General features: G+C 39.9%; 2 protein-coding genes across 6 annotated transcripts in view; one reads left to right on the forward strand and one right to left on the reverse strand.

Annotated features, from left to right (window-relative positions):
• The first annotated feature begins 1,451 nt into the window (after positions 1 to 1,451).
• On the forward strand, positions 1,452 to 9,827 carry LOC102695289 (intestinal-type alkaline phosphatase 1-like). Its single transcript, XM_069197304.1, has 11 exons — positions 1,452 to 1,535; positions 1,985 to 2,110; positions 3,203 to 3,318; positions 3,776 to 3,950; positions 5,504 to 5,676; positions 6,075 to 6,209; positions 6,460 to 6,535; positions 7,033 to 7,171; positions 7,684 to 7,874; positions 8,150 to 8,266; positions 9,476 to 9,827. The coding sequence occupies exons 1-11, from the start codon at positions 1,463 to 1,465 to the stop codon at positions 9,742 to 9,744; spliced, it is 1,590 nt and encodes a 529-aa protein (XP_069053405.1). The 5' UTR covers positions 1,452 to 1,462; the 3' UTR covers positions 9,745 to 9,827.
• dis3l2 (DIS3 like 3'-5' exoribonuclease 2) overlaps positions 5,960 to 21,996 on the reverse strand; it is a 140,687-nt gene continuing 124,650 nt past the window's right edge. For 2 of the 5 annotated variants that reach the window (XM_069197302.1, XM_069197303.1), the window contains 6 exons: positions 21,652 to 21,782; positions 20,502 to 20,606; positions 17,512 to 17,616; positions 15,662 to 15,780; positions 7,264 to 7,380; positions 5,960 to 6,381 (listed from right to left, as the gene is read on the reverse strand). In XM_069197302.1, coding sequence (XP_069053403.1) covers positions 7,308 to 7,380; positions 15,662 to 15,780; positions 17,512 to 17,616; positions 20,502 to 20,606; positions 21,652 to 21,782 — 533 coding nt within the window. In that variant the 3' untranslated portion in view covers positions 5,960 to 6,381; positions 7,264 to 7,307. Of the gene's footprint in view, positions 6,382 to 7,263; positions 7,381 to 9,978; positions 10,069 to 10,339; positions 10,456 to 12,316; positions 15,781 to 17,511; positions 17,617 to 20,501; positions 20,607 to 21,651; positions 21,783 to 21,996 lie in introns of those variants that run through there. The other 3 variants (XM_015361271.2, XR_001480119.2, XM_015361272.2) reach the window with 3 other exon arrangements.

The following is a 21,996-nucleotide window of genomic DNA, read 5'->3' on the forward strand; positions in this document are numbered from 1 at the left end:
AAGAGCAGTCTCCATGCCTGGTGCCCATTGTCAGCTGTCAGAGTTTAGTGGAAAACATAAACATAAAATAAGATCACTTTCCTGGCCACATACAATCTCTTGCATTAGGAATTTGACTTTTTGCATACCCCAACTTGCTCTCCATGAGACACACAGACAAGGAGAGAAGGTTGGGGTCAGAGCACAGTGTCAGCCATTTATACAGCACCCCTGGAGCAGTTGGGGTTAAGGGCCTTGCTCAGGGGCCCAACAGAGTAGGATTTCTCTGCCAGCCGTGGGATTTGAGCCGGCAACCTTCCAGCCACAGGTGTTGATCCTTAGCCACAGAGCCACTGCACCGCCCCACATGTGACAAAGAGCACATATCTTTCTCAAAGAATAGCACCAGGTACAAATGCACAGGGATGGCATAGCCTAAATAATCAAGAAAGAGTCACGTCCTAGCAGCAGTATCTCTTGCTTGGCAGAAAAGATGACGCAAATTTCTTCACTCATTTCCTTGTTAAATTAGTCCACAAATGTGCTGCAATGCACTTTCAGGGTTTTTCCCAGTTTCTCTTCTTGTATTCTCTGCTCGTGCTGTAGACGCACTGTGAGCCCTAAAACCGCAAAGCGTGCTTAATTTCCCTTTTATTAGGCTTTTCATTAACCGCACGCAACTGGAAGTCCTCTGCAGATGCACTATATGGCCAGGAGAATAAATTCACTTTAAAAGCCGAGATCAGTTTTGAAGCTAAAAACATGCAGTGATATTTAAGCTGTGATCCCTGTCATTGGAACTTCTAACTTAGCAGGATGTTCTTATTCCTGGTGTATTGTTTTTCACTAGTACCTCTTTGTCTGAGAATCTCACATGTTCTATAATTTCACATGCATCTTATGTGTCACTAAGGCCCAAAAGTTAAAAAAAAACTACAAGTAAAGAAACATGCAATTTTCCATGAAAATAAATGAAATGAAGGCATTATCTGCATGTATGCAGCATAGTGCTGTTGTAATCTTTCTGAATCAACAGCTAAATAAAAACATGTACTTTTATCAATTTGTATATATTATTCAGATAAGAAAAAACTGGCTATGCCACCAGTGTTCTTCAAACACAAATCAGCATAAAACTACATTTTAGATTATTACCAAAGTTGTTGAACTGAACTGGTGAAATGTATTGAAGACATCTGTGGTTTTCATTCATTTGTATTACAACAGAGAATCCACAAGAAAAAAATGTCAATGTGTACCAGAAAAGTAAAAAAAAACATTTCTTAAAGAAACAATGATATTGGCTGTTACTAAAAGGGGTGTTTCAGAAGGGGGGTTCAGTCTTTTCTGAAGTCAGCTTCCTTTTTCTCTACTGACCTATGAGTGCTGGTCAGGGCCCTGTCTTGCAACACACCCTAGGTTTAAAAGCCCCTTCCTAGAGATTTGAGCGCTCTTGAATTGGTGCTCAGGGACATTTCACAACATGATTCACCGCATGGAGCAAAGCATGGTCCTGGGACTACTAGCTGCATTTCTTCTAACAGGTGTTCTCTCAGGTCAGTCTGACATGTGTGTTATTCGCAGTGCCATGATTTTTACTGGCAAAATTGCATGCATTTTACCAGACTCTGCTTGATATATTTTTAATGGTTAGATTAGTGTGTTTGTGTCTCGCATGCAGCTTTCCATTTTTTTCAAAAAGTGAGCATTTATTGTACCAAAAAACGTGCATTGATTTTACCATAGCTATACTGTATCAATCAGAGTACCAATCACTGTGCCTTGGAAGAAATGTTACATTTTTTAGGTATAAGCCTTTACAAAGCACAAAAAGAAATGTTACATTTCAGTCACTAACCCTGTCTGAATGCATGCATTAATGATTTTGCTCCTCCTAACGGGGCACTCACAAGCACTGGATGTAATTGGGGAATAGACCTACAGTATTCCTCTCTGTAGAGGACAGGAGAGTGACAAGCCCTGGCCTGATTTTACCTCTGAGCAGCTACACCCATGCAGGAGAAGGACCCAGCCTACTGGAACACCCAGGCCAAGGAGACACTGCAGGCGGCTCTGAAAATGAAGCCAATCTCCCACCGCGCCAAGAATATCATTCTCTTCTTGGGAGACGGTAAAACGCAGCACAGCGTCAACCCGTGTCACAAGAACATTTAAAGTGGGCAACACAAAGCAAGGCTTTCACAATTTAATCCGACTCATATTCATGGTTTGCACATTACCTCATACCCGGGGGACACTCATCACTAACTTATCTTTCCGCGCCGTGTTACAGAATAAGCAAATTCCTAAGGGAGAAGCTCTACTTCAGCAATTCAGGGAAAAATGGGCATCTCGCAAATGGCCCTGAAGTCCTTCATGTGTTCCAACAGACTTAAAAAAATAACAAGCATGAGTAATTCCTGATGGACTCTCCCTGTTATTCTAAAAGCACATCCCATTGCTGACAAAGCCCGATATATCCTTAACTTTAATAATAACACCCGTATCTGCCTCTGTTTTTACTGCTGAAGCATTGGTTCTCCTTATCTGTATAATCCACTTGGCCACTGGTGTAGGATTCTGAGTGTCAGGAGATAGAGAAGAAGGGCTGATGTTTTCTGAGCTGATTTCTTTACACAAAAGCAAAGCCCGAAGGACTTTTAAATTAGATTATCTCAGATCAAAGGTTTTGATTTTCACTTGCATTTCTACCTGTTTCTAAGAGAAAATCCAAATTAATTTTGGTCTTGTCTCGTTCTTGTAATTTTTTTCTTCCTGACTTATCTTACAACCATAAACCAAAGTGAGAATAAAAGGGGAGCATGGTTAATCTTGCTTGAATCAAAAATTAATTAATTAAAGTATCTATAACGAAGATATATTTGTACACCAGCAAGAGAGTAACACCAGGCAAACCTGTGCTAAACCAATTGGCTAAACTAATCAATTCCAGATTCCCAGAGTGCTTTGCGTACAAGCCACAGTTTAACCCATGACCACAGTGGTACGCTCTGTTTAGTGGGGACGCTGCAACAGCCATTTGTTTCATCCGCAAACCACATGCCAGTGGTTTGCATCACAAAAGTGAATGCAGATGAAGAATTCAACATATCTGAGCATATGTGAAGTACTGTAATTTAAAAACCCAAGAACAAGTAGCGCAGGCTACTCTTTCTCCTCTATCTGCTGCTATGGATGAGGGCATGGTCAGTGCCTCTTACAGGAATGGGAGTTTCCACCGTTTCGGCCACCCGGATCCTGAAGGGACAGATGGAGGGGAACTCCGGGGAAGAGACAGTTCTGACCATGGACACCTTCCCACACCTCGCTCTTTCCAAGGTGAGCTCGGCTGAGGCTCAGGCAACCAGGCTGTCTGTTATAGGATGGGGAAAAAAGGGATTAGAAGAAAAAAGAACACTCACAGCCCAGTAGATAACACAGTATTGTGCCCTTATCACTTACTGATTGTCTTGTTTGTCAGGTCAATTTGCAACACTGAAAGGCAGACAGGCGCAAAATGCAAAATACAATTTGACAAAGACTAATATTAAAACATTGGTCACTGGACTTCAGGTTAGATTATAACTGAAGAGAGAAGGTCCAGTTGAAATATCTTTTCACAACATATTGGAAGCATAGTCGCAATGCGACGGCAGAAAATCAGTTTTAATTGCATAATTACTGAGGTTATTGTGAAAGTCGCCATCAAGCTGTGACCAGGTACTTGTCAGTAATTCCCATCCCGCAGCCCCCATACAGTAGGTCCACAAGTGACTGCGGCGTGTGTTTTCTCCAGACGTACAGCGTTGACATGCAGGTGGCAGACAGCGCGAGCACGGGCACCGCCTACCTCTGTGGAGTGAAGGCCAATGCCAAAACAGTGGGAGTGAGCGCCGCCGCTGTGGCCTACAAGTGCAATAGCACCTTCGGCAACGAGGTGTACTCAGTGCTGCACCGCGCCAAGGCCCAAGGTACAGACAGGACTCACAGTGATGAGCAGTGCACCGGCTTAGGCTGCCTGCTCTTGAGGGGGTTTCTACATGGCAGAATTCACCCTTTGCTTCCCCGAAATGGCAATGGCTTATGTTCGACAAGAGACAGACCCTCTAGAGCAGACGTCTCTAGTCCTGGGGACTCTACATCTGCTGGTTTTTGTTTCACCCGAACACTCAAATAATCTAACACTTAATAGACCTTATAATAGGTTTAGCTTGACATCTTGATGTTGTTTTCAGTGCCTAACCGTCTAGGAGGTTGCCTTGTAGCTTTTGAGTTTATTGTGTAGCTTAAAATCTCTAAGCTTTGGTTAGGAAAAATAAACTCTGGATCCAGCCAAGCAAATTGTTGGTTCATTTATGTAAAGACCTCGGCTGCAATGAATGTCTACAGCTATGGGGGTCTCCGGGACCAGCACTTAAACTGGCCTCTTCCAGGGGACCTGCAGACCCATTCCTCAGACCGGTTGTTAAATTTTGGTAACAAAATATATTAATTGACGGTATATTAATTGATGGAAATTCAACAAATTCCGTATTAAGTCCAAAAACGTGAAGTTTGTGAAAGTAATTTATAGTCACCACGTTGTCTCAAGCCCCTAGTCTCGTCATGGGCAGGAAACTCAAACCCTTACAGCATTCATAGCCAACTCCAGTCCCATTTAGATTGGTAAATGCTGAAAGCAAACTTTAAACCACAGTGTATACCTTACCTCAGAGAGAAAATGGAAATCAATTAGTTTGCCAATTAGCTCAGCTGGAAGAACACCGAGAGAGTTGGGAAACACTGGAGATCCTGGGGATCCCATGACCCCTGCCAATGAAGCTCTCGGCTATTTAATTGAACTATCATTAATTGAAGCAATGAGTTTGCTTAATGGTTACCCGTTTGTGTCTCCTCTGAATGTAGAGATTTGCAAATCAATTGTAAAATCCAATAGTTAAAAGGAAGCTTCCAACGTGCAAAAGCTGAAAACAATTTCAGGAGAGCTAAAAGTAATTCCATTATTACTGCATTGGTTTAATTGATGTTTGATGTTGGCTCTGCAGCAACATTTCTCTCAAGATGTGCTGCTTCCCTAACAATTATGAAATGATTTTCTTGGTGAAAGAACTCTGAATTGTCTTCATTATGATTAATGTTCTTAAGTTAGTAGTAAACAGACGTGACCCTAAAATAAGTCCAAGAACAGGTTCATGAAGCTTTAATACATCTACTGTACATTATGGCAAGAACACCTCATATCAGGAGATTCAACTAATGCTAGGGTGTGCAGCTCCAGTCCTGGGAGGCCAGAAGGTTTCTGTATTTCTTTCCACTTTTACTTAATTCAGCTCATTTTTGGCTTAAATAGATGAGTTAAAGCCTTTCCTTGTTCTGAAGAAGAAGAGACCTATAACACCGGCTGGATAGCAGAAATAAGGAACAAGAGCTGGGCTCCTGATGTGATAAATTCAGCACAGCTTTCCCAATGGGGACAGTAGCTGCGTATGGAAGAGTCTCAGGTCTTTGTGTCTGGTCACTGCAGGCAAATCCGTGGGCATTGTGACCACCACCCGCGTCCAGCACGCCTCTCCTGCGGCCTCCTATGCCCACTCTGTGAGCCGCAGCTGGTACAGCGATGCCGACCTCTCCTCCAGTGCCCTCAGAGATGGCTGCAAAGACTTGGCCACGCAGCTGGTTTTCAACACCGACATAGACGTAAGGCCTTGTTAACTGTAGAGAGAGACTGTTGCAGGGGCTTCACTCTTTGCAGGTCTGAGAATGTCAAAGGGCAGTGGACAACGCACAGTTTTTAATCGAATGTCTCGTTGTATATACAAACAGCAAACCTTCATTTTGTCTGTTAAGGCTGTTGGAGGGAGTACAAGTTCAGCTGAAAGCTGAAGTAAGAATTCACAGGAAAAGCCACATGAGGTACTCTGTGAAGACCAGTTTGCTATTTTCACTATTTCTATCACTGTTAATGTATTGAATTTATTGAAGTTTGAAATGTTGTAGTCTGGTTTTCAGCATAGGAACAGTTACCTATAAAAAACAGCCATAAATTGAGAACTAAAAAATCCAACGATCTTCACCATCTTGTCGTCGCCCCAAAGGTCATCCTAGGAGGAGGGCGGATGTACATGACTCCCAAGGGGACCCCAGATCCCGAGTACCCGACATCGTCTTCCCGCCGCGGCAAGCGGAAAGACGGGAAAAACCTCATTGAGCTGTGGCTGGAGGCACGGAAGGTACTGCTCATCTCGGAGGTTCACTGTGCAGAACAGAGGTCACGCTGCACTCTTATTAACTGCCCTTCTGGACGATGAGCCTTGAAAAGGACTAGACCGTTGAATCATTCCCAGTGTTCAGCACAACCACCTCCTTCATGATCCAAATCGCTAAATCATCAAAGTTCTGGACCTGTTAAAATGATTTAAGGAAATGTCTGTTATTTGAATGAAATCCTAGCAGTAATCTTTTCTTATTTTTCTATTACAGTCAAAGAATGCGCAATACGTGTGGCACAAAGAGCAATTCGATGCCGTGGATGTAAATTCAACCAACTGTCTCATGGGTAATGGCATTTGTTTGGTGCTGAACAGACAGCTAATCTGTAGCAGGGGATAGTTACGGATTATTTTGCATATTACAGACAGAAAAGAGAGAAATAGTACCACAGTTTGTGATATTTTCCAGTTTTGTGAAGACATTATCATGTTCCTGTAGTTCAACCTCTGATTTACAATTTCAAGTTAATACTTAAATATGTCAGCAAACTCTAGCACACAGCTTAATGCTTATGGCCAGTGCTTGGTTTTATTTTATATATCAATTTATTAGGTTTACAAGCTTCTAATAATTTTAATTATCCTGTTTTTATTTTATTTAGTCCTTCCACGTAAAAACTTGCAATGCAGAGGCCAGCAAAAAGAAGAAAGTATAACAATATTATCTCACCACAATAAACATTTATTACATTGCATGGGTTTAAAAATCATATCCCTATGAATACTGAGCCCCTTCTCTGCGTTGAGAAGTTGAGAAGTTAAAACAACATCTTTTGGATTCCAGGTCTTTTTGAGGCCAAAGACATGAGGTTTGAGTTATATCGCAACTCCACACGGGATCCTTCTATAATAGAGATGACTGAAAAAGCCATTCAGATCCTCAGCAAGAACCCGAAAGGCTTTTTTCTCTTTGTGGAGGATAAGTATCCCCTTACATTTCCACATACAGCACAGGAGACATCAGCCTGAAATCCTGTGGACCTTGTTTATTGCCTAAAATGAGCAGTAGAATTACCTTATTTCATTCTTTAGCAGCAACCATGATTTTTAAGATATTCTTTATGCTAGGAGTAGGACGTAAGGCTGCCAGTCTTTCGGATTCAGTGAGTCAAATGGCTTGCTCCTACTGTACCTGAAATGAAGCAGAAAGTCTTATTTCCCATGTTTTTCCCCATTTTATCAGATAGGTTTCAAATTCACTGGGGACAATTCCAGGCCACCACCATCATTGGTTCAGCACAAATACCAGTCAATGGTTTTAGGTGCTATTGGGCTCTTGCCTTTGAGACTGCCCTTCCCTCTGTAAATAAAGACTGGAACTGTGACTACTTCTTATGGAAGGCTTGGGTTTTGTTCCGATAGTATATTTTTGTAAAGTACTCTTATCTACAGTACGTAAGTGAGGATGCATCTTATTGTATTGATCTGATTTAAGAGGAAGAATTGACCATGGACACCATGATGGCATTGCCAAGCTGGCCCTGACAGAGGCGGTTATGTTTGACCGGGCCATTCAGCGTGCCTCCCAGCTGACCAGAGACTCCGACACGCTGACCGTCGTCACCGCTGACCACTCCCATGTCTTTACCTTCGGGGGAAACACCCCCAGAGGGAATCCCATTTTCGGTACGCTCCTCCCAATCATTCCGGCTGTGTGAGCATTCTCATAATACGCACAGGGAGGGCCTGACCAGAGCATAGCTTAAAAAAGCCTAAGCAAGAGATTCCTTCAAAACTAAAGTCAGTCCCTAAGCAAAAGGTTTGTTAAAGTGAAAGATGATAAAGGTATTTTGCAAATTGTACAACTTTATGTCTAATTTAACTTATTCTTTTTTCTAAAACTCAAGCATTTGGGAAAAATAGCCATTAAAATGTAAAGTGTACAGATCTTTTTTCCTTAGGTCTAGTCCCAGAGATGGCTGAAGATGATTTGCCATATACCAGTATCCTGTATGCCAACGGACCAGGATATCTGCTTGAAAATGGCACAAGAGCAAATATTACTTACGTTGATTACTGTAAGTGTACAGTATGTCTATGTGTACTGTATGTTCAGATGTGTATGTCTTCTATTCTTTAAATTGACTAACACCTGTACAGGTAGAATTTTTAAAATACGTGATTGAGGTTGTTACAGACAAATTTGCACAAAAATACTGAATCATCGCATGTCACCCTTTGTCACAGGAATTTGTTACCAGGGAATGAATTTTAGTAAATTCATCTGGCTGTGTTAAATAGATACTTCTCTTGCTTTCCAAAAATCTGATGTTGGATTATAATTGTTGGTAGTAACTTTAGTACTTTAGTTTTCCTCTTTAAATAGTTTAAAAAATATGGTAAATGCACTTATCACATTTATGTATGTAGTAATTGTATTCTGATATTTTATTAGTATTAGTAGCACAAAACAAAAATCGACAGGAGGGATCACAATGTACATATCCATAGTTCACGTTATTTTGGAAGTGAGGGTTGATATATACCAAAGAAGTGGTGCATCATTATAGCAATATTCTGTAGCTTGTATTTCTCAAGGCCAAAAATTAAAGTAAGAGACAAATTATCAACTGTTCACATTTATAGAAAAAGCAAGATAATTGTACCCCTTTTCAGCTACACATATTAAATTATCTAGGTACTGTATTATTTTGAACTTATCCATTAATATGTCATCTGAATCACAGTGGATTGTGTCAAAAGACAAGAATCATGGCAGGAGCTAGGGAACTGTGCAAGTAATCTGCATTCCAGACATTAAATGATACATAATATATATCCACATGGTCTGGAGGCCAACCGAGTGCAACGATGTGATAACTGGCTCCAACTGCTGTTACAGTGTAAGACTTCTGATTGCTACTCCCAAGTTAGTGAGCTAGTTGAAATAAGTAAGTTAACCCTTTTATTAGTGTAACCTGGTGGATGGTAGAGGTAATTAATCAACTAAGTTCTACCAAATCGTAGGAGATTTAAGATCCGCCTGCACTTCTAAAGACACTGACGATAGTGGCCCTGTCCATATGCATTACAGTTAAAGCTTTTTTCTATATGGCATCTGTTGTCTTTTTCTTTCTCTTCATATTGCACCTTATCAGTTTCTGGTACAAGTTCAAAATGAACCAGGCTCGTGTTAGCATTGCCCAGTGTTTTGGATGGGAGTTTAGCGGTTCTGGGTGCTGGTCTCTCACTCCCCTGTCTCTCTGCCTCTGCTCCGGTCTTGCCAGTGGATGAAGAGTACATGCAGCAGGCTGCTGTTCCCCTGGACTCCGAGACGCATGGTGGGGAAGATGTGGCCATTTTTGCCCAGGGTCCCATGGCTCACCTGTTTCATGGAGTGAAAGAGCAGAACTACATAGCCCATGTGCTGGCCTACGCTGCCTGTCTTGAGCCCTATACCGACTGTCCCCCAGAGCCCAACTCAGGAAGTGGCAGTCATGGCTCTGTCAGCCTCCTCCTCGCTGTGTCCATTTTACCTGGGTTCCTCAGGACATGAAGCTTCTCGTTTCCCAAACCATCAGCAACTGGAGTTCTGCAGGGATTACATTCGACACTCTTACCCAGACCACTACACTTGGAACTCTCCTTCGATCTTGGTGAGGTGTCATGACTCCTGATCTCCCAGATCCATGTCGTTGCCAGACTGTTTGGCTCCAATGTCTTGCCAGGATTGAAACTGCTGACTCTGAACACCACGACTACAAGTGATGTGTTGATTCGGTCCTGTCTCCAGCATACTGATGGCATGAAGGTGTTGTCCCCTTGATAAGTGGGGTGTGTTGGCGATTTTCTGTATTTTCCTTTCTCAGTTTTCACCTGGCTTAACATTCAACAGGTTAAATCACCTCAACACCTGAGCCTAATCAACTTTTCTCACTAATAATGTGATTTACAGACGTCACCTGAATGTATCACAGCCAATCATGAGAAATCGATTAATGAAAATGATTCCAAAAACCTTTAATCAAAATCTATTTTTATAAATACATGCATAATTAGAAAGATATATTCTATATCTGCTTAATATTTTTACTGTAATCATTTCAGTCTGCAGGATTTATAAGTGTTATGTCGTTGAAAGCTGTTCTAACCTCAGAGTCTGTGTGAATTCATGCAAGAGATTAAGTCCTCAATATCCAATTTTTCTTTCAGCTGTATTAATGCTCTTTAGTATCTTGGGTTCTTATCATCGTCTTAGTGAAAAACTCTTCAAAGACAAATTGAAACAAAAGTTATGGAGTTCAGAATTTTTCCAATATGTTAAAACAGTTTAGTAGTCAGTAACTAGAGCAGCAGGCGTTTTGTTTCTTTTAAGGAATGTAAGTCCCACTTATTAGTATTTTTTTTTCCAAATTTAGCAGGTGGTAAATCGAGATGAAAAATAATGTCAGTGTAATATTGAAAGGAATTACATTTTTATCCTCTGGTCCCTTCTTATATCTGTCAAGAATTTTTCATACAATGACAAAGTCTGCTGATTTACAGGACTTTCAATCTGAAATACCTACTGTATGTGGATATGAATGTGCTTTGTATAAAAACAAGTTTCTGCAATGGACACTTGTGAATTTTGTATTGATCAGTAAAGCAGGAAAGAGGAACATTTTATTAAAACCATTTATTTCACCTTGCTTACAGTATTAAATCTGATTTTGTTTCACGCTAATGACAGCTGATAATCAAATTGGATTCACTTGGATTGGATTCAATAAGTGCATTATTCACAATGTTCTTCCCTGTTTAGGCTGTTCAGGCAACACAATGTTATTGCTTTTGATGAGCATCATTTTTTGAGTTCTTCAATTTTATTTTGTTTGATTTTCTTCTGTATGGAATACCAAATTGCAGAGCAAATATATTGATCATTGAGTGACCGGGTGTAGAACAATGTATTTGGGTAAATTAACGATTGGATTGCACTAAATAAAAAATATTTATATTGAAACCTTACTTAGGGAAGTACAGTTTCCATAATACTAACCAGCAAAGGAAGTTTATCTCAGAATAAAACACATCTTAAAGATGGCTCACTACCACTGCAAACACAATGTCTTAAGTCATACTTCCACAATGGTTTTAATTCTTTTTCAGGTATAGGAAAACATCTATTTACAGCACATAGCCAATATAGTTACTGTATACTCTGGGCAATATGATTAAATATCGGCTACAACCTCATCTATTCTGGAATGACTTAACCAAACCCCTCATATAAAATGGGTGTGCATTATCAATGTGGACAATGAGATAAGGATTCTTACCTCTTCTGTGTTTTATTAGCTTACACCAAGTCAATTGCTACTTTAGAGCAAACTGCCACGCAAGGAGATTTTTCAAGTAGTTACAGTAAATGGAGGAACGCCTGAAACTCAAAACTCTTGCTGTTTCGTGTCGAGATGAATTTTGAAAACTGTTTACATAGCCAGTCTATTAATCAGATCATGTCAAAACCTCAAACCAAACCTCATTGACATTAAAAAGATCAAAAGCATACATTAGTAAGATACAAATTTACTGTATCTGACAATGTTTAACAACATCGCATTATCTTAAAAGTCAAAGCTGGATATTTTCTCCAAAGCACGAACCAAAGTTCACAGAGACCAAACACCACGTGTCTGTAATTAACAGTTCATTGGACCTCCTGCCAAAGACATTTTCAAATGGCGAAGGGCTTGGCCCTGGGTTTCATGCTAAGCCGATGTATCGCAGACTTTGTTCCCCATCTTTTTTCTTACAGCTACTGTACTACTCAGTTTGAAGTATAGCAACAAAGATCTTTCTCTTGACTCTCTTGAAAGAAAGTACTGGAAATCGAAATTTTAGTTGCAATGAACATGTTCTCTGTGAATGATCTCAATATAGAAATGAAAGGCTCAGCAGAAAGTAGTCAGAATGTATTTAACTTTACACAAAATTAAGTAGAACAACAGGAATTTAATCAGCATTTCAGCATTGTTTTTCACATATTAATTATGGTATTTCACAAGTGTTTTGTCCAGATTGATCTGAAACAGACTGCCCATTATGATTTGTGTGTACAGTATGGCGAAAAAAGTGTTACAGTGTCAGAGGGGGTAAAAGTGCTTTATTTATATCCACAGAGCAGCAAGATGATCAAAGTAAACAAACACGTCAGACATGAGTGGGGTCTCACTCCTGCCCCCGCCCTCTGTTATGGCCCACATGTCCAATCTGGACTCGCCAGTCGCTGTCTCTTCACGTCTCAGGTCACGGAGCCCATGCCTGTACCCTGCCGGGAGACCGAGGGAGCGCAGACGGGCCACACAGAGGCTCTGATGCCCTGCTGGGCGACACCGGAGGTCCTGTGCCAGCTGGAGGACTGGCATGCTCCTCGGTGATGTCACCCGCCAAGTGCCCAGGGAGTTGGACGGGTCTCTTAATGTCATTGGAACCCAAAACAGCCGTTTCTCCTTAACCCCAACTCTACCCTCTGGCAGTGTCCCTACCAAAAAGATGCCACCACTTGGGCAATCTAGTGAAATGACTCAGACCTGATGTTACAAAGTCTGGATTGTGAAGCTGAATTTGTGCTCAGGTTAAATGCCTTTAAACAGCACAAATCCCCCCCCCCCCACCTTTGACGCATAGCAGCATTAACATTTTTTATAAGGTCTACAAGTTACACCCCATCACCCCTTTACAGGTTACACCAGACAGCACCGCAGAAGAGGGAAGAGAAACAAGTTTACACAAGCAATCTCTTCTGCTAACAGTTACTATTGCAGACCTGACTCTTGCGGTCTTGGCTGAAAAATAAAAATTAAAACACTCCTGTATTAATAAAGAAATCAGTGGAAGACTAACTTGCATACTAATTTTTATCCTTATAGGATGTCTCATGTTCATAAGGCTTCATGTAGAAGAAAAAGCAGATTTCCTTCTTCCACTCCATGAGATAATTGTCTTTAAGTTTCACATACTAGGTGAGTCAGACTGCTTAATTTAAATCACTGCACATACAGTGTGTACACATATAACATTAACAGTTAGAAGGGGGTGTCGTATCAGTGTGAAAGCTCCAAAGGAAGCTGTAAAGGTTCATTCTGAGAAGTAAAAGAAAAGCAGAATGGTTTTCTTCAGGATTAACACTGTAGTATACTGTCTATTTTAATTGCAAACCATTCCTAATTGGAAATGACTAACTACACATCGCTGTAGTACTCATACAGTCATTATCAAGTATTCAGGCGTACCAGATTATGCATTAGTTCTTGTTATCTCATCAGGACAATCAGGCAAATTTTATGGAATTACATTGCTACAGTAGATATAAAATGAGAATAAAACTATAGGATGCTCAAAAAGGTTAAAATGTTATTTCTAATTCGGCGGATGCTGTAACACACAAAATTCAGACAAAAAAGTTACTTCATATTTTGGCCAAAAAAATATTTTAACATGAAGCTCTTAAACTGCATCCAAATTAAGGTTTTTATGCCAAAAAATAAAAACAATGGACACTTTCAAAAAGCCAAAAGAAAATAATTACAGGTTTGTGGGCTGTATAATGAAGTTTGACAGTACTGAAATGTTTCATTCTGGCACAAATTCTCACAGGAACAGATGGTCGTGGCTTCATACAGTAGTGAGGAATATGTATTTCACTGATCAAGCAAAGAAAACAGAAAACATGCCTCAGAATTAAAAGAACATCTTTTCCCCACAACATTTCAAATTAAAGTTCCAGGAAATATATGGGTACAATAAGGCAAAACCTGAAAAAAATCTGAACCTGAAAATAAGGCAAAAACCTGAACAATGAAATAAAACCCCAAGAGGAAAGATAATTTAAAATAAACAGGAAAAAAAAAACAGATGTACAATACATAGAATTTTGGTCATGCTAACTTCACCATCATGCAGACATACTCAACACATCTACTGGGAATGCTTTATTTACAGCTCAACCAATTTAAAGATGTTCTGACTTCTGAATATGTTTACATTCCATGTGATTAGGAATATCACAGGGAACCATTCAGCACAAGCCTTCTGAATTGACATTAATAAATAAGTCTTTTTTTTTCAAAGCAATATAACGCATTAACTCTTCTTCAGGTAGCAAAAAAAGCAGATACAATAAGTAAAAGACAAGATTCTTCCATTATTTTAAAAGGTTTTCAAAAGTGTAGCTGAAACACAGGGAAGCCCTTTGATTAAGTCACTAAAAATTGAAAGTAAATATTTGGGGTAAAAAGCATAATTATAAAAAGAAAATGAACAAGAATATTTGTGGCGTCTGTAGTGCTTTAACATGTCATGGTTCAAATTTATTGATCTAGACAGGAACTGTCCGCTAGCTTCACATTACTCATTATTGTAAGATGAACAGGACACACTTGAACCTATTAACAGGACTTTCTCCTTCATTTATAGTTTTGCACACAGACGATGTTAACAGACATCATAAAAATGTCAGCACTTAAAAACACTAAAAAACACTTGAAATTACAAAAAATATTATACAGAATGTAAAACTAAGCCTCAGAGTAAAAGTTACAGCACTTGCATCATGGGTGCAATTCACAAAATCATGTTCAATTTTACAAGCACTTGTAAACATTAAAGTAAGAAGTGGCAATATCATTCCCTAAACAGGTGAATGTCCATCAAGTAAACATTTTTTATATTCTGTACATGAAAAAAATAAAATCAAGATTTGCCATTACATTTCCAATATTGAACAAAAAATGAAAAATGTATTAACTGCATTTATGTGCCCAATTCCGCTGTATACAGTGCCTTAAGACATTATAATTTAATTCTGTTTAAATAATCAGAACTTTTCTATGATGTCTTTGCAGTTGTAATCAATTGAGGCTTTCAAAGTTACTCTGTAAATGCATGAGAAAAATTAAATGAGGTATTTAAAATGTCTTCAGTTTGGCTTGGCTTCTTTAATGAGAATGTAAAGTAATAAAAGTCATCCACCTAACACAATGATATATTGTGATGTAAAATTAATTAGGGGGAACAGTTCTTTCTTCATTATTAAATTCTCAGCTGAAGGCTCCTACAATCTCCAAGATTCCTAATAATTTTAAAGCTTCAATAACTTTAAAGCTTCTTCCTAAAACTTAAATGTCTCATAAAATTAAGTTTGCACAGACTATACACTGAATAATTAGGGAAATCTATATCTCCAATAATAAAAAAAAAACCAGTTCATTCATTTAACTGCTTTGGCCCCCAGTTCTATTTTATCCCCCAAAACAGTCAGCAGAGAATAAATATGGTTCTAAACTTTACCAATTTAAAAATTAAAGTAAAAAGATAAAATATGAACGAGATGGTCTGTGCTTGTGAAACACTTTTTAAAACAAAGCCTGTGCCTCCTCATTGCAGGTTTGGTATGTTTTGTACTTTTTTGGCTCTGTGTTCAGCCTTACTCGGAGTCTGTGGAGTTCTGTGATGTTTTCTCAGAAGGCTGCTTCAACACTGCGCTGTATTTCATCGGGGCGCCATCGGCCTTCAGCACCACGTCCACCAGAGTGAAGATGGAGATATCCTGAGAACAACAGAACAGTCCTGGCAGTGAGACTCGCGTGGAGGCAGCAGCTCTCTCTCTCTCTCTCTCTCTCTTTTCATTTCGCTGACATCATAGTAAGTGACACACGGACAAAACATTTTGGGTACAGCAATCTGTACGGTCAAACGTAATCTGAAAGTGCTTATGTTAGACGGGAACATTGCTGAGCCAGCAGCCACATCACCCTGCAACTCACAACTGGCAGCCCGCTGAAGCTCAGCAGGTGTGAGCCTGGCCTGTACCTGGATGGGAGACCTCCTGGGAAAAACGAAGGTTGCTGCTGGAAGAGGTGCTAGTGGGGCCAGCAGGGGGCGCTCACCCTGCAGTGTGAGTGGGCCCTAATGCCCCAGTATAGTGAAGGGGACACTGTACCGTATAAAGGCGCTGTCCTTCGGATGAGACATAAAACCAAGGTCCTGACTTTCTGTGGTCATTAAAAATCCCAGGGCGTTTCTTGAAAAGAGTAGGGGTGTAACCCCAGCGTCCTGGCCAAATTTCCCCTTGGTCCTTACCAATCATGGCCTCCTAATAATCCCTATTACTTTGCTCTCCTCCCCACGGATAGCTGGTGTGTGGTGAGCATTCTGGCACACTATGGCTGCTGTCGCATCATCCAGGTGGGGACTACACATTGGTGGTGGTGGAGGGGAGTCCCCATTACCTGTAAAGCGCTTTGAGTGGAGTGTCCAGAAAAGCGCTATTTAAGTGAAAGGAATTACTATTATAAACATTGAAACTGCGCAGGCGATGCCTCCAGTGTAAGGTTCACTGGTTAATGTGTCATCTTCCTCAACCTATTAATCGAGTGCAAACTCATAAGGACTGAAGGAAATCAAAAGGAATTTAATGAATTCTCATTTATTACCCCCTAAATTAGCTTTAACAGATGCTGCTGTTCTCTGAAAGGCCACAGAAGTCATAGTAATAAAGCAATTCAGACTTGAGCAGTGCACAGGGAAAACAAACACTATCACTTTCTTCTTTTTTTCAGCATGGAATAAACCTATTACTTGTTCCTTTGGAGCCTACGCATGCTGACACAGCTACCCACCTGAACTACTATAAGAAACCCATGCTTCACTGTCTTGAAACGAAGTGAATTCATATCACAATACATACAACACAATCGGCTCCAAATGTTTTCATGCAACGCAGTGAGTAGAAGAATGTTATACTTAAATGGAACAGTAGACCATATGGAGTTTGACCCTGGATCAATCTTCCAAGCAACATGTCATTAGTCATGGCAAACATCAAGCCAAGTGCATCAAAAACATAAACCCCTGGTGCAGGGAGACTTTTCAGAGCAATGTCCCCACTGTTACACTTATCTGTTAATATTTAACAAATCGAACAAGGGACGTTATCAGTTACAAGCACAGTAAAAATGCACAAAAAGCACAACCCAACGCTTGGAATGGAAATTTAACATTATTAGCAAAAAAGTGGATTTAAGTCTTTAAGTTAATGAAAGAGAAGTGTTTCCAGTTGGTACATAAAATGAATACTATCCGAAACTGTTGAAATATGAATGGGAGAATAAAGGATGCTAACCACTTCCATTCTCATCCCCAGACAATGTATTACACTTTTTTCACCTGGCCCCTGAGCAAGCAAAACGTAACACATTCACAATCAGGCTAAGCATCCCGTCGCTGAAGATGAAGGCTAAGGCAGCACCTTTACTGCTAAATTGGTCTGCTGTCATACCTGGCGAGAAGGTGTCTCTCCTGGGCCCACAGCCTCCCAAGTCAGTGTCATCTCTGGCTTCTTGCCCACCTTACGAAACTGGAACTCCTTCAGACCTTGCAAAGCCTGAGCAAGGAGCACAAGTGACGGATCAGTCCACAGTCTCTTGATGCTCACTGTGTTGTTCATTGCGGTCTTTGAATTTTCAGTTCAAGGCTTAAGCACCAGTCAAGGACCCTAATGTGTTTCCTAATATTAAAAGGGTCACCTCTATCTTTTCAGTTTGTTTCAGGACGATCACAGAAAACATTTAACAAATAAAGCATTTTGTCTATGAAAGTTACTGAAAGCTTGACATACATTCTTGTTGTCTGAATCTATTTTGTTTGGTAATAAGATGTGTTTTGCAATTTTTCTTAAAAAAAGAAACATTGTCGGTACTAGATGTATTTGGACCCACTGCAGGGCTACCATGTTCGAGTAACCAAGACAAAAAAGACTAAATTAAAGCTAAACCAGCACTCCAAACATGAAGAAAACGTGCCTTTTCCCCTACCAAAACGTTTTTTGTTGTAGCTCCATCCTAATCTCAATGACTAGCGAATTGCAAACGTCATTTGAGAGAGGACACTGATATTTTATGGTACAAGATGTACAAAAGTACAGAGTGCGAAGCATAAACTAAATAAGGACAAAGTCTGATGCAGGTGTTAGGACGTAGCACGGGGAAAGGCAGATTGTGCTTGATGAGCCATTATCTGGAAACCATTAATCTCTGAAAGCTTAAATAAAATGTGGCAACGATTTAAGTCCCTGAGGTATTTAATACTTGAGGAGCTGAGCTAATAAAAACATAAATGTGTTTAAGCGTCATTAAATTCCCATTATAACAATATAAGAGCAGGAGGAAGAAGATGTTTGTATACCTGTACATACATATTCAAACAAATTTAACAGTGCACATACGTTTTTGTTTAAAATGTAGAAAGTTGACAAAGTAATGATGTTGGCTTCAAAGTAAAATTGTGAACCAGCTAACTCAATTCTCTAAAATTGAGTAAAAGATCTATTTACAGTATATGTGGAGTTATGTATTAGGACCTTGGGAAGAATAATGCTTTTATGTCCCCAAAAGGCTTTGACTAGCAAATGCTGCTTGTGCTTCAAGTATGAAACATAAATTGTAGATGATTCAATGAAGTGTGGACAGAGGCATGTGATATTATTATAAATGACTAAAAAGACAATGGGCTAGACACAGAACAAAGTACAAAAGACCGAAAATGAAGAAAAAGAAGAGGACCTCCCACAAGATGGCATGATGAACTAAGTAAGTTTAGAACAGAGAACGACCAAAGTTTGTGGAAGAACCCTGAGGATTTGTTCATTAACAAACTGACCGAAGTTTCTGCTGCTATATCCGGTATATAATTATCAAGAAGGAGATGCGAGTCGGGTGGCGTAGTGGTTATCATTGCTGCCTCACAGCACTGGGGCCCCGGGCTCAATTCTGGACTTGGGGTTTGTGTAGAGTTTGTAGTTTCTCCCTGTGTCCATGTGGGTTTCCTCTGGATTATCTGCTCTCCTCCCACAGTCCAAAGACACACTGTACTGGGGGGTTAACTGGCTTCTGGGAATACTGGCTGTGGTGTGCGTGTGCGTTTCTCTGTCTGTGTGCCTTGCAATGGGTGGGCGCTCCAGGTGTACCCTGCCTTGTGCCCCTGCTGGCTGGGATGGGTTCCAGCTCCCTTTTGACCCTGAACTTTATAAAGCCGTTAGAAAATGGATGGATGGGTGATGGAAGGAGATGCGATTCATTTGAGAGAATCTGAAATGATGTGTGAACAGTGTGATTACCGACATTCCATAAATCTGAAGACCCCAAAAGGGGTCTGGCTTTGGGAACAACATGAATTAAGAGCAGAAAGCAAAGTGACTGCAGGCAAAGGCACCACATGCACAAGCAGCTATGGAAAGTACTAAAATCTGCCAAAATCCACCGAAAGTACTAAAATCTAGCGCTAAACCAGAAACTCAGACAGGGATTTTGATTAAAAGCATTAACACTGCAGCTCTCTACTGCTAGACAGGTGGTGGTACAATGTCAGAAATGGGTTACTTCTATGCGGGTCTCTATTATGGGTGTCCTCTGTTACTGAATGAGTAACTTCTTATGCTGTTTATACTGCACGGTCTCCATATTAAGTCTCTTAAACATGTCCAGAATAATATGAAACAAAGTAGGAGACAAGTTTCACAACATAATTACTACCCCGGGACTGAAGGTTGTAAAGCATATAAACAATTTGATGAATTGGAAAATAATGTTAACAGCAGTAGTTAATTTAATGTCAAAGGCTACTTATAACTATTTCATAATAGTGTTATAAAGGAGGGAAGTGGGCTATAGGCTCTACTTTTTGCAGCATCTTAAACCTATTTAAAGAACTAATTAATTAATTAAAGAACAAAAACTAGTGCTCTCACTGTTGTCTGTTGTATTTTCCCCTCAGATAACACTTCCATTCATTGTGTTACATCATCAGAGAAAAAAATAATTTCAGTTCTCCAGTGCATCTGAATCTATCATGCAAGTATTCAATCATTCATATATTAGTAATGCAACCTTGTCTAGCAAGTATGTAGGTGATAGGTTAACATGCACAATTATTCCAAACCTCTTAATATCAAAAGTTTAAAAATGTCTTTATGAAATTATATGGAATTTTATACAATAGACACTTTCTACTGTACAATCAAGGAGACAGACAGACTTATTTATTGGGTTGTGAGTGCATATTACTAACAAATCTTAAATAAGGAAATTTAACATTATATAGTGTTTTAAAATAAATAAGCAACTTATTTAAAACAGAGGTAGTTACAAAAATACAGATCTCAGACAAAAGGAGGAATTTATATGCTTCTTGTTATAATATGAACTACATTTTCCAGCAATCTTTCTATCTTTATCTTTAATCTTTAATAACACAGTTCAGGTTGATACTCACATTGCAGTAGATCCGCTTCTGGACTCCGTATCTTAGCACAAGCACATCAAACGCCTGGTCTAAAACGCCCATCACCATGGCTTCAGACTCCAGAGGGCCAGACTCCTGAAAGTACAGAAGGTGCACAGTTAAAAGAGATCGAAACATCATGACAGAATCAGATCTTACACTTCAGGATCAAGTGCAAAGTTATGAGAAAACATTAGGACTAAAAGTATGGCGTACAGGTAAATGAAGGTTGACAAAACCAGCACAGCTGATTTATTTTCACCACCAAAATCTAGAAAGAGGACTTCACATCAGTTGCTCAACTCATGTTATGTTCAGGAGATTGTACATTCATTATGACATGTCAAACATATGGACACCTGGTCATTAGTTTAGGGCTGCTCTTCTTTATAGCCAAATAAAGGGACTTATTCTGCACTACAAATCTCAGTTCCCAGAATGCACTTAGTATTAAGTTTGCTGCAAAATCGGCAGAGGGCAGATTCCAAAAGCTTCACCAAATTAAAAAGCTTCAGAAAAGCTTCGGATCATCTAAAGTCAATGCTTTCCCCCAACCAAAGAACTGCTCAAAGCAAGTAGAGAACCAAGAGAAAATGACCTTTAAAAAACAGAACTGTGTAGCTAAGTATAGAAGTGGTTAACAGCCTCCTGCTGTGATGGCTCATCACTATTTGTTTCCTGTCTGGGCCTTCTTCCACAGATGCCCAGAGCCCTCTCTCCCACTTGTCAGCAGCTACCCATATCTTCATGTACAGTTGTAGTTTCCAATTCATGTTTCACCCACATGCACGTTTCAGAATCAGCAGGATCATTCTCCAGTGTGGGGTGTAACTGGTGTATCAATTGCAGAAACATTTGCACTTAATAATAACACAGATGTGCAGCTGCATGTTAAGCTTTATTACACTGAACCCATGGGGGATCCCTTAGTATAAGAGCACAGCGCTACTTCAAACCGAGTTTAATACCTCAGTCTCACACTATCAATCCAGAAGCAGAAAAACTGTTTTGAACGCTTGAACACAGCAATGAGTGTATTCATGTGATGTATTAAACCCTGTGCTTTGTGGTGCTGTGGTTACTCAACACATGTAAAGTTCTGTCTGTCTGTCTGATGTGCAACTCAGATATAGATCATTACCCTCACAAAAACAGCAAAAAAGAGATCTGAGCTCAGCTCCTGGACACGTTTGGAAGCCATCTTTCTGTCATTGCAATGCGAGGCCTGCTTCTGAATATCCTCCCCTGTCAGATTCAAACAGGGGCCACAGCCTGCAAACAAAGTACAGAATACAGAGGTTAGCAAGTCAGTGAAAGGAGCAGAACCAGCACTATCACATCACAAACAGGTTATGGTACTTTGGAGCCATCTACACCACTGCAGTCCCTAGCCACTTATGTAGTTAAACTCTGTCAAAATTATTTTATGTTCTAAATGTAATCTTTCTCCCTTATTTCATTTTGTTAAATAGAGCTAATCCAGTTT

Source organism: Lepisosteus oculatus, chromosome 13 (genome assembly GCF_040954835.1).
Source record: "Lepisosteus oculatus isolate fLepOcu1 chromosome 13, fLepOcu1.hap2, whole genome shotgun sequence".
NCBI classification, from domain to species: Eukaryota; Metazoa; Chordata; class Actinopteri; order Semionotiformes; family Lepisosteidae; genus Lepisosteus; species Lepisosteus oculatus.

Coding starts and splice junctions, on each gene's coding strand:
- LOC102695289 (XM_069197304.1), top strand. CDS start 1,463: ATGATTCACCGCATGGAGCAAAGCATGGTCCTGGGACTACTAGCTGCA. Junction 6,210..6,459: donor TGTGGCTGGAGGCACGGAAG/GTACTGCTCATC, acceptor TTTCTATTACAG/TCAAAGAATGCGCAATACGT. Junction 7,172..7,683: donor TTTCTCTTTGTGGAGGATAA/GTATCCCCTTAC, acceptor ATCTGATTTAAG/AGGAAGAATTGACCATGGAC.